The 19876-nt window shown below is 44.8% G+C and overlaps 1 protein-coding gene across 5 annotated transcripts in view; it reads left to right on the top strand.

Annotated features, from left to right (window-relative positions):
• Positions 1-19876, top strand: part of COL14A1 (collagen type XIV alpha 1 chain) — a 142369-nt gene that overhangs the window by 92235 nt on the left and 30258 nt on the right. For all 5 annotated transcript variants that reach the window (XR_013233988.1, XM_077351584.1, XM_077351582.1 and 2 more), the window contains 9 exons: positions 4778-4920; positions 5620-5729; positions 6301-6459; positions 12266-12343; positions 14013-14099; positions 14673-14726; positions 16096-16191; positions 17112-17165; positions 17840-17893. Coding sequence is in view for 4 of the 5 variants with exons in the window: in XM_077351584.1 (XP_077207699.1) it covers positions 4778-4920; positions 5620-5729; positions 6301-6459; positions 12266-12343; positions 14013-14099; positions 14673-14726; positions 16096-16191; positions 17112-17165; positions 17840-17893 (835 nt within the window). In the remaining variant the exon portion in view is untranslated. The remainder of the gene's footprint in view (positions 1-4777; positions 4921-5619; positions 5730-6300; positions 6460-12265; positions 12344-14012; positions 14100-14672; positions 14727-16095; positions 16192-17111; positions 17166-17839; positions 17894-19876) is intronic.

Below are 19876 nucleotides of genomic sequence, written 5' to 3'. Positions count from 1 at the left end.
CTAACTTACATTCCTGGAAAAAACATCAGAACTCTAAAAACCTAGGGAGAAGGGAAATGTTTTTAACTTGGTGCCTAAAATTTGGTAAAGATGTATCTAGGCATACACTGGTTGGAAGAGAGTTGCAGAAATGAAGCATCACCACCAAAATGCTGTCACTAGTAGGTAGATCAACCTTTCTCAGCTTTCTTACGGTTGAGAACCCCTCACACATTCTTCAGGGGTTTGAGAAACCCAAGAAGTGGCATGATAGTGGAGCATATGGTTGGGAAAGGTAGTTGTGTAGCCACTTACCTGGGGCCCCTCCCCTTTCTACCCTTTCCAAGCCCATCATTGGTCATTTTGGGAGGGAAGAGGCAGGTCAACATAATCATATATGGTCATATCATGATCAATGTTTAACACATTTAAAATATATATTTAAAATTTATTAACTCCCATTCAGGAAACCCTTCCAGGGCCATCAAGAAACCTCAGGGTTTCACGGAACCCTGGTTGAGAAAGCCTGAGGTAGCCAATCTCTTTGGTAAATTGTAACACAATTGACAAAGCCTGATCTTAATGTCAGGCTGATTTGTGGGAGTAGGTAGACTCTGAGATATGTCAACTGGGTCTTTAGTAGACATAAAAAATTAAATAATAATAATAATAATAATTCTCAGCCAGTAAACTGGAGGAGAAAAAAATTGAAATTCTGCAAAATTCAGTTGTGGACTTGTCTTCAGTGAAAATTTTATGCTTCTTGTTTTGGCTGCAGTCCTCAAACCACTTCCTTTGGAATAGTCTTGAAGCGATGAAATTGCCCTACAGGAGCAAGTATTAAAGACTTGTAATGTGGTAAAGCTCTTTTGCATACTAGTTTCAAGATGTGTAAAATTAACATCATAAATGTAAATTAAAAAGGTTTATTGAAAGCCGGCTACTTATCTCCCAGTAGCTTAAGGGTGGCTTGAGCGGAAAGAATTAGTATAAGTAGATCACGTAATTAAAACATGAGGAGAGAAATAAAATATTGTGTATAAACTCGAAGCTGGCTTACACTTTCCAATATCAAACCTTGGAATAAAGCCTGTGACAATATTGTTGTGGTTTGTGATGGCTTAGCCTAGTTGCTGTCTGTTTCCAGTCAAATCTGAAACCGTAATAGTCTGTTTTATGAGCTGTCTTATCAAATAAATGAATGGAAACTGGAGCTTCTATCTACGTTGAAAACTTATGCCTCCTGATTGACACAATGTAGTCTCTGGAATTTTGAGATCTCTACAGACTTTACATCTTTTAGTACACAACCTTACATTTCTACATGCCAACTTGAACCTAAAGAGGGATGTGCAGGCTTATGTGTGGTTGAAGAATTGTCACTATTCATACAGAAACTCAAGAAGATCTGGGGAAGGAAAGAGACATATGGTAACAGAGATCTGTACTAGGGATGGGATCATGACCCAAAATTAATCACAAACATGGGCCAGTTTGGAGCTGCCAGCCAGTTAACCCTTCCTGGGCAATGTCCTCCTTTCTCCCGGCCATGGTCAACTGGGACTGGGAAAAATGGAGAACCATATTCGCTGGACTGGTTTCAATCAAGGACTTTTAGTTGGGTTCCAGATTTGGCTCTGGGGACACCCTGACCCCTGAACTGAACCAGGTTTTTGGAGTTCATGCCCATCCCTAATCTGCACATGCATGCAGCTCACCATCCACAACTACCTCACACTTTGAACAAAACCTATAGTATATAGCCAAGGTAGAGAGTACCAGTATCTTCTGTTGAAGGCCAATGGTGCCCTTGGGGTCAGAGTTTGGAATAGAATTCTGGGGCCCCAGTTCAGAGGTTCTGCAGTTCCTCCCCCCCCAATAAATAAAAGCAGGCTGCAGCTTCACATCTAAAGCCTACATTACCATCTACAAGAAAACCCAAAATCTATAAATTACCTAACTGCAGCTCTGTTCCAGTCTTTTCAGCAGAACTCTTGGGTTAGCCAGTCTGAAGGAACAGGCAGTGAGAGTTTATCAGACGAGTTAAAGAAAATTCTAAAGCAAATCTGTATTTTACATGCAGGATTTAGGCCTTGGTGTAACACATTAAGAACCAAATGTGAAGAATTTCTACCCTGCTTGTTAGGTCACCAAACCAGTAGGAGACTGTTAAGTCTGCAGGTTTGGTAGACACAGACTCCAAAGTCCTTTGAAAACACAGCTCTTTTATTGAAATAAACACCCACCAACACCAACAATACTGAACAAAAAACATTTATATACACTTTAGTTGGCCCACCAAGACCCCTTTGATTGATCCATAGAGTTCCAGCAGCTCTAATCTATGATTGGTTAACTTCTCAAGCCCTGATTTGCATTAACACTTTTCTGTCCACCTACATAATAGAGACCTAGGGTTAATTGATGGTCCCTTCATTGATGCTCTCTTCTTGTCTTCCCAGTCATGGCTGCCATTTCCCCTCTCAGCTTCTATTCTCCTCTCAGAGGAGGGCTGCTTTCCTTCTCAATTATAGAATCTTTCTTCCTCTTTGTCAGATTGGGGCTGTGTTGGGTGTGGCTTTTTTGCACTTATTTTATTTTATTTATAGCCTGCTTTTTAACTGTAAAAGCAGCATTGGCACTAGTAAGCCTAAGAAGAACCGGAAAGGGGTCTGTAGTGTTGTAGAGTCCCTGGGACAATTCCGAGGGGTGTCTCGAGAAGGCCGCAGAAGTCATATGTCTTGTGCTCTGCTTCCTCAGATTTTGCCTTGGGAAATGAGATCAGCCTGATGTCTACAGTCAAGGATGGGCTCTTTGCCAGGTCCTGGGCTTTGGCAGGCACCCAGCCGTTCCCCAGGGAGAACAGATTTCCCCACTGCCTTCTGCTTCCTTCTCAAGGAGAATTTGGGAGGGACGCCAGAAAAGAGGGCTTGTGCCAGAGTTTGCAGAAGTATCTTGGTGCTCTTCGTTTGTGTGATTTGCGTGTGGGTGTGCTAGGGCCTGTCAAAACGAGGGCCAGCCAAACAGTTCACAAGGCTCTTGCTTCTCACACACAGCCTCCCTTTCGTCTGTGTTTAGCAGATATTCACACCCTGTAACACTTGGGCATGAACAAAGCAAAAGAAATAAAGATCCAACCGGCAGGCTTGTTTGCGCTGGGCTTTTGAAAGATAGCAGGCGTAGTATTTCTTTACAGTTTTAGTATCCTTATTGGGTGGTTTATATCAGTCTGTTTTTCTTGGCTGCTTTTGTTTGCTTTTGAAGAAGAAGAGTTGGTTTTTATAGCCTGCTTTTCTCTACATGAAGGAGGCTCAAAGCGGCTTAAAGTCGCCTTCCCTTCCTCTCCTCACAACAGACCCCCTGTGAGGTTGGTGAAGCCGAGAGAGCCCTGATATCACTGAAGAAGAAGAAAAGTTGGTTCTTATATGCCACTTTTCCCTACCAAAAGTTGTCAAAAAGCGGCTTACAGTCGCCTTCCCTTTCCTCTCCACACACCAGACGCCCTGTGAGGGAGGTGAGGCTGAGAAAGCCCTGATACTACTGGAGAAGAAGGAGAGTTTGTTTTTATAGCTGGCTTTTCTCTATGTGAAGGAATTCCAAAGTGGTTTCCAGTCCCCTTCCCTATCTCCCCACAACAGACACCCTGTGAGGTGGGTGAGACTGAAAAAGCTCTGAGAGAACTGTGACTGGCCCATGGTCACCCAGCTGGCTGCACGTAGAGGAGTAGGGAGTCAAGTCCAGTTCTCCAGATTAGAGGCTGCCTCTCCTAACCTCTACACCACAGTATGCGGGGTAGGAATGGTCTGCATGCTGGCACTCTAGTTGAACCTTCCCCTTCTTTCCAACTTCCTGGCCTGTTACCTCATGGCTGCTTGGCAACTGCTCCTGCAGCCACCTCCTAAAAAGAATTGGCATCTTCCCAGCCGTTAACTATTTGTTCTGTTTCTTACTGTGCGACTTCTGAGAGGAAAATTTGAATTTGAATGGGGAGTGCTTGGGGTTTCCAACTGAAACTCCCAGAAAATAGCAAATGTCTTTACGCAACAAACTGGACCCTTGGAACTGGCTGCAAGGTTACTGAAGGACTTCATTGGGGCGTTATCCACTGATGTGTGAATCCTCCATTAGAACAGAATGTTTAAAAAAGGAACAATGAGGAAGCACAAAAAGGACGTAGAGTGGAAAATTCGGCATAGGATGACTGATTCGGAGAGCTGTGATCAGAATAATTTCCTATATGTATTTTAGCAATTCTATAGAATCATAGAATCATAGAGTTGGAAGGGGCCATACAGGCCATCTAGTCTAGTTCTATGGTCTATTTTATATTATTAGTAAATGTATGCTTTTAGCTGTTTTATGCTTTTTTTGCTGTCTGATCCCTAACTGTTGTAACTGTCACTTTGTTAATTTTCTCTTATGCTGGTCTATGACCGCAATAGAGATCTGACTGACTGAATGTAGAGTGGAACAGACCATAGATCTGAATCCTAGACAGGTTACTCCTGCAATCTGCTCAAAAACTCTGGTTAGGACAGAACAACCGATTGTCATATCATTTAATTAAAAGGTTTGGTAGTTTTCTTTTAGATTTCAGGCACCTTAATTTCAGTCCAAAGGCACCCTGGGAATTCCTCTAGGAATTCCAGTAAAATAGCTAAGCCTGTTTCCAGGAATATGTTAGCAATGTTGTATCTGACTGTTATTTTTCACTTTTTTAGACGAGGTACCGTGCCCTTGAATCCTCTTTGGTGCGAGGACATCAGTTTTGGAAACATTACTCCTTTCCCTTTTACAGATACTTGCACCCTGAGGGGCTTCCTTCGGACTATACCATTACCTTTCTCTTCCGCATATTGCCTGAAACACCCCAGGAACCATTTGCCCTCTGGGAGATTTTAAATGAAGAATACGAGCCATTGGTTGGAGTGATTTTAGACAGTATGTATTTTGTACATTTGTGGCATGCTTTTATTGCTTATTGATTTTAATTTTCCCACCTAAGAAGGCTAAGAGAAACTTTATTGTGGCATTTTCAAGGAAGGCTAGAATTCTTGTTCTGAGCATTACTTACATGCCACTAGCCTATTTATTTAGGATGTGTTTATATCTAACTAGGGGCTAAGTCTGCTTTAAAAGCAGGCTGGGAAAATACAGGAGGCTCCCCCACCCCATCAGCTCTCTCTATCGGCAACACCCGCCTGCCATCTGTCACCGTACAGGGTTCAGAGCTGGCAGCAGGCACCCACAGCAGCTCTGGCAGTGGGCAGAAGGCCTCAGTGGTCCTTGCCCCACATGAAAGCAGAGAGGCTGGCCAGAAAGGTGGGTGGCCACTGTGCAGGCTGGTGGTGTTCCCCAGAAGCAGGGAGGCCAGCCAGAAAAGTGGGCACCCATGGCGGAGGCCACTAGGACTCACAACTCCTGCAGAGGTGGGGAACAGCTTCTGATTGGCCCTCAGTGTGGGAGGGCTCTCCCTCTGAGGGCCAGTTAGAAGGCCACGACTTTGTTAGGGTCCATGGTCACGATTTTATTAAAAAGGATTATAAATCAAACACAGGCTGCTGAAGTGATGCACAGACATAAAAACACACCAAACACAATTCTCTCTGCAATGTGTTCTTCCTCTCTCTTCCCATACAGATGGCGGGAAAACCCTCACTTTCTTCAATTATGACTACAAAGGTGACTTCCAGACTGTTACATTTGAGGGACCTGATATAAAGAAAATATTTCATGGAAGTTTCCATAAGGTAAAGTAAAAATAGATTAATAGAAATGGGAATTTAAAAATGTCTGAAACTTCATTTTTGAAATTTGGTATGTTGTGCCACCATTATTATAACATTTGATTATAACCCTCACCTGCCCCTATGTTACCAAGCCCTGCCCACCTGCCTACCTCAGCACCAAAGAGGTTAGATACGCCACTGGTTATAAGGAAGACCAAGATGCCTAGTCACCTAGACATAGTTGTTAAGGGAGACAGAGTTGCTGTCCTGTAAAGCAGGGTTGTCAACCTGTGGTCCTCCAGATGTTCATGGACTACAATTCCCACAAGCCCCTGCCAGCGTTTGCTGGCAGGGGCTCATGGGAATTGTAGTCCATGAACATCTGGAGGACCACAGGTTGACTACCCCTGCTGTAAAGGGAAGCTTTCTTCCTCAGATTTCCCCTTCCTCAGATTTCCGGCACGGATCCTTCTTAGGAAACCAGGGGCAAAAAGGCACCTCTGGCCACATGCCCCCACCCTGGATAGTTAAATTCCTCCCTCTCGCATACATCCTTTTAAAAAAAAGGCCTCTCTGTTCTCTCCCTCCATAGGTGCATGTTGTTATCAGCAAAACAGAAGCTAAAATTGTGGTTGACTGCAAACACGTGGGTGAGAAAATGATCAATGCAGCCGGCAACATCACCTCCGGCGGGACTGAAGTCCTGGGAAGAATGGTCCGGTCCAGAGGGCCGCGGGACAATTCCGTGCCGGTATGTGAAGCAGCTTGTGGTTCGGGCCTTTGTTTGAAAAGAAGTTAGGTTTCCAAATGAACAGCAGGCTGATGCAAACCAATGTGAGATAGTCTGGGTTGTTTTACTAAGGAAATGGTATGAATAACCCTGTTCATCTAAGGGATTTGGGACAATTAGGGTGTCGTGTGAAAAAAGGAAGCATTTCTGGTGGTCTATCACAGGGGTAGTCAACCTGTGGTCCTCCAGATGTTCATGGATGACAATTCCGATGAGCCCCTGCCAGCGTTTGCTGGCAGGGGCTCATGGGAATTGAAGTCCATGGACATCTGGAGGACCACAGGTTGACTACCCCTGGATCATACTGATTCTACAAAGCAGACATCTGAAAGCTCTTGTTTCTCATTCCATGCAGTCATAAGAAGAAGTGTTAGTTTTATACTCTGCTTTTCTCTACCAGCAGGAGTCTCAAAGTGGCTTACGATCGCCTTCCCTTCCCTTCATGAAACCCTGGTTGAGAAAGCCTACTCTATTATAATGGGGGGAAAATTGTGTCATATTGCAATCAGCATTAGCTCAGGGGATAACCGAGGTATGTGTGTGTGGGGGGGTGAAGGTGGTTGTCGGGGTGAAAAGTGTGTTAATTTCCTTTGAACAGACTTGGCCAGGAGCATTTCCTTGAATCTGAGGCTGAGTTTGAAAAGTGTTAGACCCAATTTTTCCCTGACTAAATTTGCCCTGACTCGGATAGCCCAGGCCAGTGGTCCCCAACCTTTTTATCACCGGGGATCGGTCAACGCTCAACAATTTTACTGAGGCCCGGGGGGGGGGGGGTGTAGCCTTTTGCCGAGGGACGCTGCCGCTGCAGCCGGAGCCCCTGCTTCACTTGCTTTCCCGCCGGTTCCCCTGACTTCCCGCCGTCCACTAGGGGGCGCTGCCAGCAGCAGCTGTGCAGTGCCACACCAAGGGAGACCCCCAGCCATGGCGGCCGCTGGAGACCACCAAAGGTGAGCCGGCGGCAGAGTGGCAGGGCAGTCCCCGAGGCAGCAGCCAGGGAAGAGGATGAGGAGGAGCCGCAGCCTGGCACCGACTGATCTACGGACTGGTCCCGGTCCCCGGACTGGGGGTTGGGGACCACTGGCCCAGGCTATCCATACTTTGGCAGATCTCAGAAGCATAAGGAGGGATGACCCTGGTTTGGGGATGGGAGACCACGAAAGAATACCCTGGTCACGATGCAGAGGCAGGCTGTGGCAGACTTTGGCCTTGAAAACCCTGCAAGGTCACCCTAAGTTGGTTGTCACTTCACAGCAAAAGAAAAGACCCAGACTGAAGCACGGTGCGTTTGGTTATACGTTTATTTATTGGGCTTTCGAGATCTTTGCACCCAAAATACGTGTCTCTGGATGAAAAAAGGTTTCTAGGCCTCAAGCCTTAACACAGCAAAGATTAAATAATTTCTCAGGACACAATTGAACAGAGACACCTTTGTGAGTACATTCCGACAGGAAAGCACAAAGGCAAATTGTTGAAAGTTAAAGAGTGCTTTGTTGGAAGAAGGGGAAAGAAACGATGCCTTTTGTTGAGAACGCCTGAGCGGTATGAATGATAAAGTCATTTAGCAAACTGCACACCCACAGAAAAATGCTGGTTGTCTTCAAGTGAATGGACCGGCCGTTACATAAGACCATAGGCATGCAGAGCTCCATGTCCCATGACGTTTTCTCAGCTGAGCTGGTGGTGGTTTTATCATGGGTGTTGAATCAAGTTTAAGCTCCTATTTATCCATTAGTTATTCTACAGGACTCATAGACTGGTAGCTCTGGCCCGGGCAACAAAACTCCCAGGTGTGCTCGTGGATTCTCTGAAAACAGTAGAACCATTCCAGAGGTTGCTAGATGTCCAGGGTCTTTTAATTGGGGTCATCCATGGGTAACCTGAAACCTGAGAAGGGTGGAGCAGCAAACTTTCTCAGCTGTGTTTGGCATCCTGTCCATAAATTAGAGGACTCTCCGTTTAAGAACCATTGCAATAGAATGAACAGTCAATAACGATACATTATTTTTCTATGGCTTGTGCTCTGCAGTGCTGGAATATTTTGTCATGATGGGATGGTGTTGTGGGTTCTATTGCATCATATCCCTTATAGAAGAATCATAGAATCATAGAGTTGGAAGGGGTCACACAGGCCATCTAGTCCAACCCCCTGCTCAATGCAGGATCAGCCCAAAGCATCCTAAAGCATGCAAGAAAAGTATGCATCCAACCTTTGCTTGGTGACTACCAGTGAGGGGGAGCTCACCACCTCTTTAGGCAGCCTATTCCACTGCTGAACTACTCTGACTGTAAAAAATTTTTTTCCTGATATCTAGCCTATATCGCTGTACTTGTAGTTTAAACCCATTACTGCGTGTCCTCTCCTCTGCAGCCAACAGAAACAGCCTCCTGCCCTCCTCCAAGTGACAACCTTTCAAATACTTAAAGAGGGCTATCATGTCCCCTCTCAACCTCCTTTTCTCCAGGCTGAACATTCCCAAGTCCCTCAACCTATCTTCATAGGGCTTGGTCCCTTGGCCCCAGATCATCTTCGTCGCTCTCCTCTGTACCCTTTCAATTTTATCTACATCCTTCTTGAAGTGAGGCCTCCAGAACTGCACACAGTACTCCAGGTGTGGTCTGACCAGTGTCGTATACAATGGGACTATGACATCTTGTGATTTTGATGTGATGCCCCTGTTGATACAGCCCAAAATGGCATTTGCCTTTTTTACCGCCGCATCACACTGCCTGCTCATGTTTAGCTTACAATCCACAAGTACCCCAAGGTCTCGTTCTTCTGAGGTCCCTCCCCTGCCTAAACCCCCCCCCCTTCACAGGCTCCACCCCCAAATCTTTTTTTTTTAAATAAAGGTATACAGAAAAGAAGAAGAATAGATTTTGGTTACAATACATCCCCATCCCTTGTACTCCCATAGTCCCTTTTTTCCTTGTACCTAGCTTCATTTGGTGAGATAGTCCAAGTAGAAGCTCCACTGCTCCTGGAATTCTTCCCTTGTTTTTTTGTTGGCCATGGATGCAAGTTTTGCCTTTACACCCCTAAAATCTTTACGTATTTCCTAACCCAGACTGGGAAACCCTTCCTTGAATTCTAAAATTATTCAGCCACCTGAGTAGCCCATTGTAGCTTGGGAGCTGAACAATCCAGCTGTGGAAATCCCCTCTGCTCATCTGTTTCCTGGAATGTCTCATGGCCACTATGGGTGGGTTGTGATTTGACAGCATGTTCTTCTTCTAAATCCCCCCCCCCTCCAGCTCCAGTCTCTGACAGGTGGGTTAGAAGAAGAATCCCTGCAGCTGTCACAATTTCTTCTCAAAGCCATTGTTAAACTTTCCTGGGCTGCTCTCTTTGACCTCAGAGACGTGGCCGAACGTGTGCGTGAGAACAGGCAGCTTTATTTAGAAGCCATACCTCGGTGTGATAATATCATGCATGGGAAGAATTTTCCATTGACTTAAATGCATCCCATGTGTGCGTGTTTGGGGGCGGGGATTATACAAAACGCACTATGTATTTTGCATTTGTTGCTATATCTTCTTGCTTTCCCAAACATTGCTCCGTTGTACGCCGAGCAGCATGTCCCCATTTCCTTCCATGGTATAAAGTAGAACCAATTAATCTAAGAACCCACAAATTAGCTCGTAACATTTTTTTTTAAAGGAAGTTGAGAGAGGCTGAATCAGTCATTTTTCTGATTTTAAAATGTGACGTGGGCTTTTCCTCTCAGACAACAATCCCTTTGTTGTTTTGAGGCATTTAAGCAGGGACGTTGACATTCATAACCTTTAGCTTAATCATCTGTCCCCTTCTCAGACCCTGGACCCACCTTTAACCCTGATTTGCAAGACCCACTTTTAAATTTGTGAATGTTTGTCTCCCTCTTGTTCCTTCTCTCTCACGGCATAGCTGCAGAAGTATTGGCCAGCAGTCATTCCTTTTCCCTAAAGATCCCGAGAATTATATTGGTGGGCTGGGAGGGTAGAGAATTCTTAGTGTTTGTATCAGTTCCCAGAATACTGGGGGAAGCCTAGTACTAGCTTTCATTTGCAATTATTGTTACTAAGACAACCAGCCTTGTGAGATTTTGCAGCTTGTCTTGATTTTTCTAACAAGGGTTAATCATAGGGTTGTCAGACCCATGAAAAGGACAGGGTTTCCCACTGCCAATCCCTGCTGATCAGATGGCCGGGGGCGGGGGGAACTTACCACTAGAAAAGGAAGGCCTGGGCCATGCTGGAATCATACAAGAAGTGATGTCATCATGCCAGTAACTTCTAGGTGACACTCTGGCATTTGGGGGAATACTCTATGGTAGAAGCCAGTTTTACCAGAGAGTTTTTGCCCAAATAATAGAACATTACCCAGAAGTTGCGGGTATGATGACATCTCTTTATGTGCAATGCCAGCAGTATGGTATAAGCCTTTCTCTTTCTCCTGGTAAGTCTCTCCCTTTTCCCCCACCGACTGCCAGGAGGGGCCAGGCAACCCTAAATAACTTGCATGTTAGCAGGGAAAGCAAAACTTTGAATTCCTCCTATAGCTGTGGTGGTAATTCAGCGTTTCTATTCTGTGGGCAGGATCCAAAGAGTTATAGAGCAGGGGTAGCCAAACTGTGGCTCTCCAGATGTCTTTGGATTATAATAACTATGAGCCCCTGACAGCATGGCCAATTGGCAAGGGCTCATGGGAACTGTAGTCCATGGACGTCCGGAGAGATACAGTTTGGCCACTCCTGTTATAGAGGGTCAAGCTATGACCAAGTGACCCTTTTTTATTTTATTTAAATAGCTGACCTCTGCGCCAACCTCCAGGCAGGGTCTAGAGATGTCCTAGTATTACAGTTATTTTCCAGATGACGGAGATCAGTTCCCCTGGAGGAAACACCTACTTTGGAGGGTCAGCCCTCAGGCATTGTATCTTGCTGAGATCCCACCAAAGCTCACCTTCTCCGTGCTCCACCCCCCATAAATATCCAAGTATTTCACAACCCTTAGCTGGCAATCATAGCTCCAGGTCACAAAACTGCTTTTGAAACTCTTCTCTGTTTCAAAAGCAAGTTGACTTAAAACACAAGGAGCTGCTGTATGTAAACCTCCCCTCCCCAGATATAGTCTGAGGAAGAGTGCTTGCACTCGAAAGCTCACGCCTTGAATAAATCTTTGTTGGTCTTAAAGGTGCCACTGCACTTTGATTTTGTTTTGTTTTCCCCAGATATAAATCTCTCTTGTGTTCATAACTCTTTTGTGTATTGATTAGGAGTGTCTGCTTCTAATTTGGCAAACCAGGTTTGATTCCCTGCTCCTCCACAAACAGCCAGCTGGGTGACCTTGGGCTTGCCACAGTACTGATAAACCTATTCTGACTGAGCAATAATATCAAGGCTCAGCCTCACCTCCCTCACAGGGTGTCTGTTGTGGGGAGAGGCAAGGGAAGGTGAATGTAAGCCACTTGGAGACCCCTTCGAGTAAAGAAAAGTGGCATATAAGAACCAACTCTCCTTTTTCTTCAGTAATATTAGGGCTCTGTCAGCCTCACCCACCTCACAGGGTGTCTGTTGTGGGTAGTGGAAAGAGAAGGAGATTGAAAGCTGCTTTGAGACTCTTTTGGGTAGAAAAAAGCGAGGTATAAAAAACAACTCTTCTTCTATATGAATTTCATCTAGATAGGACTATCCATCTTAATATTCAAGCGTCTATGAGGATTATTTTGTTGATCTCGTTTCCCTGAATACCAACAACCTTTCACTTTATATTTCTGTTTTTAAATCAGTTCCAGTTGCAGATGTTTGATATCGTTTGTACCACTTCATGGGCGAATAGAGATAAATGCTGTGAACTTCCAGGATTGGTAAGGCTCCATTCTGAAGCTCTCGTTTAATTAATAATTGTGAATGTATTTTGGAATTTTCACCCGAAGGTTCACATACAGTGGGCACCATTAGCACTCAGTGGAGATCATTCCCTGTGTAAATGTAATTATGGCGCATGTGAAATGCTATGGCAAAGCCCGGGATCATCAGACCAGTTTGATGTACTGTTCTTGTTTACGTCTCATGTGATCCGCCCTGAGCCTTAGTGGGGGGCGATATATAAATATCAATCAATCAATTAATAATGCAAACCATGTGGGGTTAGTAGTTGGAAGGGGGACCATCAAGGAAGGTTCTGTAGAGCAGTGGTCCCCAACCTTTTTATCACCGGGGACCACTCAATGCTTGACAATTTTACTGAGGCCCACTGCCCTAACGCTCTCTGACTCTGGTCACTATGGTAATCTTTAAACATCCCTTCAAAATAAGACACAGACAATGAACATAAGGAACATTTTATTTTCATGGAAATTTTAACTCATGACAATGACAAATCAATGGGAACCCTGAGCTTGTTTCTCTGCAATGAGATAGTCCCATGTGTGCCTGCAAGATCGTGGATGAAGTAAAGGGCCGGGGGGGGGGGGGAGAGAAGGCGTCCTTTGCGGCCCACCGCCAGTTAGTCAAAGGACCCCATGTGGTCCGTGGCCCACAGGTTGGGGATTGCTACTGTAGAGGAAGGCAGTGGCAACCCATCTCAGAAGCCTTGAAAGCCCCTTGCTAGGGTCACCATAAGCCTTTGCAACTTGACAGCAGAGGTCTATATTTGTCTGTTGGTCAGGGCGGTTTGTATATAACACAGGAAACAAGAAGATTAGTACATTATAACTCAGAGTAATATCAAATGAACAACAGTAGTAACAGCGGTTGCATAATAAGTCGTAAGTGATATAACATTGTTAACATTAACAGATTAACTATAACCCTAAGAGTTGGTCAGTTCAGGATTCGGTTTGGGAAGAGACGAGAGTATTTTGGGGGGCTGTTGTTGTTATTATTATGAATTAGATTTATTACCCACTGCTCTCAGTCAAGCCGTCTTGCGGCGGATTACATAAAATAATACCCCACAAGTACATAAAAAGTCTTAATCCCCCATTAAAACAATAGGCTGGTGGCAAACTATCCCCTCCCTCTCAATCAACAATTTCCCCTCGCTGTGCCTCAAGGGACAACTTATGGATGCCGACTCCACTGCAGATGGTCTAGCCTAGAGGGGCCCATCCGATCTCTTGCGCCATGACCTCACCCAAAGACCTGGCCGAAGAGCTCCGTCTTACAGGCCCTGCAGAGCACAGAAAGTTCTTGCATGGCCTTCAGGTTGTTGGTTCAATCCACCTCAACCAAATGGCTGGAGGAAGAGCCCCATTTTGTAGGCCCTGTATGAGCATACATATACATACACATCTATACGACATATACACTTATATATACATAAACACATACCTGTTCCTCTGTCATTTGTTTATAGCACTCAATGGTTCATAAAAAAGGACGGGGAAGGATCAGATGCACTTTAGAGTATCTGCTTGCATAGGGGGATCTTGTGCTCACACCCAGAATGGCTTTGCTTCTAGATTTTTAAATCTGCCATTGAATTTTGTGATGTATCAGGGATGGTATTTTTTTTTCCTTTTTTGTCTCTAGAGAGATGAAGAAAGTTGCCCCTCCCTTCCTCATTCTTGTTCCTGTTCTGAAGTCAGCAGAGGTCCTCAGGGTCCACCTGGGCCACCGGTAAGGTTTCCTCCATGGTTGACTTCCCCATCTCTCTGTTTCTAGTTCTACTAGATTGGGAACAGGGCTTTATTGTGGTATGTAAACAACTGATCCTTAGGGTGGCACTTGTATTTGGCCATGCCCCTTCCCAGGAGCCAGTTTATGGTGGCGAGCCCTTACCTGTTCTCCGAACCATCCAATGTCCACAGGTTCAACAATGCTGAAGAACTATGATGTAAGCTACCATATTACCCAGTTTTTCAGGAGCTGAGAAGTTAAAATGAGTTTCATTTAACTAAAGAGGATCTGTTGTTTTGATGCAAATTTTTCTTTTATGGGGTTTGTCAGTCCTGGCTCCTTACTTTCAAATTTCAGATTTGAAAGTAATATACTGTCTACAGCCAGTTCTGGTGGATATGTTCTCTCCACCCGGTTCTTCTGACTTTATCTGATGAGATTTTGCATCAGCAAGGCTTTTTAAATCAGATGATGAGTATAAATTGTTGGGATTTTATTTTAGGAACAATGCAAAGAGAGAACTTTGTGGACAGCTGAACCTGTCTTTCACTCAATGCCAAATGTGTTTTGCAGGGTGGACCAGGCCTCAGAGGTCCAAAGGGTAACCACGGTGAACATGGTCCAAAGGTAACTGTTGTACTGCTGCTTGCCATAGGTACAATCCAAGGCCCCTGGGACATTTCTGTTGCTTCCCGTTGTATCTGGTTTGCACCTATCTCAGTACTGAGATCAGCATATCCTAAAGTGGTATAGCTTCTGAGGACCAGGGTCTCCAGTGAAACTCACTGTCACTAGTCCCCCATCTTCAACTTCATCTCCTACCTCTCTGCCCTTCTCCTACCCTCCGGCCATCCATGCCCCCAATTGTATGCAATGCCCAGCACCACCAGAAGATGGGTTTGTGAGTGGTACACTGTACCCCCAGTGCTCCCAGTGACTGTACCCCCAGTGCTGCTGGGGAAGGGTGTCCATGTGGCTGAGGACATGGACAGGGGTGTGAATGTGCAGGGAGGACACATCAGCTGCTGGTCGGAGAGGAACATGCATATGGGCTGAAAAGAGGTATGAGCGGGGGAAGGGGAGGAACATCACCCTTTTCCCACAAACCTGGGATCAACCTTGTATTATCTACCCAGTATTATGTATCCAGTTGTATTTTCCTAATAGTGTAGCGTTGTTTGAAACTATTTCTAGAACATTTAAATAGTACTTATGAGAGAGAGAATGGATAGCTAAAAATTATAAGGTTTTCTATGGAACAGACAGAATGCATGGGTCCCTGGCACTGAAACATGTTTCGCATGAACTGCATTGATCCTGCATTGAACAGGGGGTTGGACTAGATGACCTGTTGGCCCTTTCAATGCAATGATTTTATACTAGACAGATCAGATGGTTGATGCATTTGGCTCACTATGATAGATTCAAATGGGAAGCCATGTTGGTCTGAAGTAGCACAATAAAATCAGAGTCCAGTAGCACCTTTAAGAGCAACAAAGATTTATTCAGGGTGTGAGCTTTCGAGTGCAAGATGCTTGCACTCGAAAGCTCACACCCTGAATAAATCTTTGTTGGTCTTAAAGGCGCTACTGGACTCTGATTTTATTCTCATCTATGATGACTGGCATCAGCTCTACAAAGTCTCAATTAGAGCATGTTCTTTCCCAGAATCTGCTGCCTGAGATCCTTTAACTAGAGATGCTAAGGACTGAACCTGGGGCCTTCTATGTGCAAAGTATATGCTCTGCCATTGAGACATGGCTGCTCTCCATTTATGAGCAACTCCACAAGTTCAAAAAGTCATCATTGATCCTTATGTGCTTAAACCAGCTCTTTACAAAGAATCGTATGTGGTCGCTCAGTTGCATTAATATATAGCTCGACAAGCATTGTCAAATTGTTTGGATCCATAGATTCTGTACATGTATGTGGTGCAAACTGCTGTTTGCTTTGTTTGGAGGAGTTTCAGTTTATGACCACTAGGCTATCGTTCTAGGGACCGGATGGACCTCGTGGTGAAATTGGAGCTCCTGGCCCTCAAGGGCCTCCTGGGCCACAAGGGCCAAGTGGACTTTCTATTCAAGGACTTCCGGTAGGTAATAAATCAGTGGCACCCAAGGCCTTATCCAAGGGTTGCCAGCTCTAGGTTGGGAAATACATGGAGATTTTGGGAGTGGGCAGGATTTGGGGCATGAAGGGACCTCAGGGGACTGTAATGATATGGCATTTACCCTCCAAAGCAGCCATTTTCTCCAGAAGGTAGTTTATCTGTAGTAGAACTCATCAATTTGAGTGCATTAGCACCTGAGAGACCAAGATTTTCAGAGTATTGACTTTTGAGAGTCAAAATTCCCTTCATCAGATACTGGGGAGTAGCTATGCTGGTCTGCAGTGGAACAGCTAGATCTGAGATCAACTAGATCTTCAGAGTATAAGTGTTCAAGAGGCAGAGCTCTTTTCATTAGATCAGCCTTTCTCAGCCTTTCTACCACTGACAAACCCCTGAAACATTCTTCAGGCTTCAAACCCCAGAAGTGGCATGATCATGCAGAATATGGGAAGCATAGCTGTGTAGATGCCCACCTGGGGCCCCTCCCCTCCCCATCCCCTCCAGGACCATCATTAGCCATTTTGGGAGGGGGTGGGTGGGCCGACATGACCACGTATGGTCATAACATCCAATAAATGTTTAACAAATTTTTAAAATATATAAAAAATTAATTTCCACCCATTCAGGAAACCCTTCCAGGGTTGTCAAGAAACCCCAGGGTTTCATGAAACCCTTGTTGAGAAAGCCTACATTAGGTAAAAGGATCTTTGACTCTCAGAAGTGTCTAACATGAAAGTCTTGTGGGTCTATAAAGTGATACTGGGTTCAAATTTAGCTCTTTCACAGGAAGAAATCTCTAGAAGGCAGATTCGCTTTTTTTGTAGGACGAAATACATTTCTGAAAATGGGAGAAGAGGAAATAAGCCATTTGTTTGCTTAACTCTGTGATTATTGATCCTCAGGGACCAATTGGTGAAAAAGGAGAAAAGGGAGAAGACGGTCGACCTGGCATACAGGTAACTTGGGTGCTAATCAGTTACTTTTATCGATACCTTTTCTTTAAATATCTATAATCTCCTATCTCTGCAGCACTTATTATGGCAGGCATTGGATAGTCCAGAACCCATGCCAGAACAGTCTGGACCTTTAACTTCTTGGGAAATTTCCTGGTGGGGATATTTCCCCAGCAGTCAGGAGCAAGCCAAGCCAGGAGGCCTCATATATTTGACAAGCAAAAAATAGTCTCAGAGTGATGTTGGTGGGTAACAGCATGGCAAAGGAGACCTCAATGCAATGTAATGTAGCTAGCACTATATAGAAGTGTTTCTTATGAGTAGTAAGTGAAAGTCCATGGAAAGTACAGCATACAACACATCCATAACTGCAGGCCAGTTCGCTTTTAGCTTATTGCAAAACACATGTCATTCTCCATTACAAGAAGGGCACAGGGCTCCAATAATTGCCAAACTGGACAGGGATTCTGCTTGGGAGGGGGGGTCACCAACTGGGCATGGAATTAAGGTCCCTGTGGGTGGGCAGGTGGTTGTGAATTTCCTGCATTCTGCAGGGGGTTGGACTTGATGACCCTGGAAGACCCTCCCAACTCTATGATTCTATACTTGTTTTAAAATATTTGAATCTGTGCATGTTTTAGAAACACATTGCCTGCTTTGCGGTGTTTTTGACACAGGGTGTTACGGGACCATCTGGACCCCCAGGACGGGATGGAAGCCAGGGCCCAAGGGTAAGGTGAAATGAACACAAGCTGGTTTGTGGACTAATAATAACTGGCTTGCTCCTTCTGCTCTCTGAGCCTGCTTATTTTGGGCCGCCTCTCATTTTAACCCATCTAGAAATCTACTCTGTGTTTTCTCAAACCGGGAATTCTCTGGCCCAGGGTTCTGCTTGAGCTTACAGTAGGCCACTCACGCCATTTTCTTGTCTTGTTCATCCAGGATAGAATCGGGACCATTACAGCCTGATTTTGTTTGAGTTTTAGAAACTGACCACGGTTCAAGCCCCAGCTCAGCCATAACCACTCTTCCTCAGCCCAGAATGTCCCCCAGGATTGTTCTGAGGACAAAGAGTGGGAGTGGACCATCTATAACAGGGGTAGTCAACCTGTGGTCCTCCAGATGTCCATGGACTACAATTCCCAGGAGCCCCCTGCCAGCGAATGCTGGCAGGGGGCTCCTGGGAATTGTAGTCCATGGACATCGGGAGGGCCGCAGTTTGACTACCCCTGATCTATAACATCCTGTCCTTTTGGGGGGGAGTGGTAGGTTCTTACGTGAACAGCAGAAGCAGCAGTGGTAACCAGCAGTGGATGGCAACAATTACAACCTGAAAAACGTTTTCCTCTTTTTTTTACCATTTGCATTATTCAGTGTTGATTAAAGGCTTTAAAAAACGTTAAGAGGCCCAATGTAGTATACACACAACTTATAATGTAATGAAACGAGAAGACCATGAGATAACAGCATTACAATGCATCCAGTGATCAATGCAACACAAAATAAATTGCTTCTATTATTTGACACAGACATTAAAGTATCAATCCTATTAACTTAATGGAAATTCCTTCCTGAATAATTTTGTGCTATTACAGCTGTGTTCCATTTATAAAAATGCCCTTCTGGATATCTCCATTTTGTATGTTCTGTGGGACAATACAAGCTGACCTCAGTCAGGCTATTCTACTGGGTGGGAACTGCAACACAGAAAACTTGGGTTCTGCTAACCCAGGCTTCCTCAACCAGGGTAGGGGTTCCCAACAGCCCTGGAAAGGTTTCCCAAATGGGTGAGAGTGCATTAATTTTAATATATATTTTTAAATTTGTTAAATAAGTATTGGGTGATATGCCCATATGTGGTCTTGTCAACCCCCCCTCCCTCCCAAAATGGCCAGTAATGGGCCTGGAGGGGGTGGTAAGGGGAGGGGCCCGGGTGGGCGTGTCTACAGCTGTGCTTCCCAGCCATATTCTGCACAATCATACCGCTTCTGAGGTTTCTTGAAGTCTGAAGAATGTTTCAGGGGGTTCACAATGGTGAAAAAGTTGAGAAAGGCTGATCTAATCCCTTAACAGTAAGGAAATCTTGAGGTGGCTTCAGAAGTTGATGGTTCCCTGCAAGGCTTCAGTGTGATGTAGTGGTTTAGAGCAGTGGTCTCTAACCTGGAGAGCTGGGTTTGATTCCCCACTCCTCCACATACAGCCAGCTGGGTGACCTTGGGGCAGCCACAGTTCTTTCACAGTTGTCCTCAAAGAGCAGTTCTCTCAAAGCTCCCTCAACCCCACCTTCCTCACAGGGTTGTGGGGAGAGGAAGGGTAGACGGTTTGTAACCTGCTTTGAGATTCTCCAGGTAGTGAAAAGGCAGAGTATAAAAACCCAGCTCTTCTTCTTAATTTTCCTTCTGTCTTTTTACCTCAAACAAGTACAGGAGTATCTGAAGGGACATGGGGGAGGTTCGCTAGCAATTTTCTGTCATTATTATGCCCCTTCTTTTCTCTTTCTGCTTTTAAAAAATCTCCAGATTATTTTTTCTCCCTCTCCTTTAATCTCATTTCTGAACTATTTCTTTTAATGAGGGAGAAATGGCGACATCTTCCCTAAATCAACATGAGGAAGCCAAATGGATCAGTTTCATATTCTATAAAATATAGTTGAGGGTAGCTTGAATTGCACTTTAAAAGGCTGATTTGAAACAGAGTCAAAAAATCTGTTTTCT

The sequence above is a fragment of the Paroedura picta genome, chromosome 9, assembly GCF_049243985.1.
Source record: "Paroedura picta isolate Pp20150507F chromosome 9, Ppicta_v3.0, whole genome shotgun sequence".
Lineage (NCBI taxonomy): Eukaryota > Metazoa > Chordata > Lepidosauria > Squamata > Gekkonidae > Paroedura > Paroedura picta.
The sequence above is the reverse complement of the archived record's forward strand: the minus strand, read 5'-3'. Positions and strand labels throughout refer to the sequence as shown.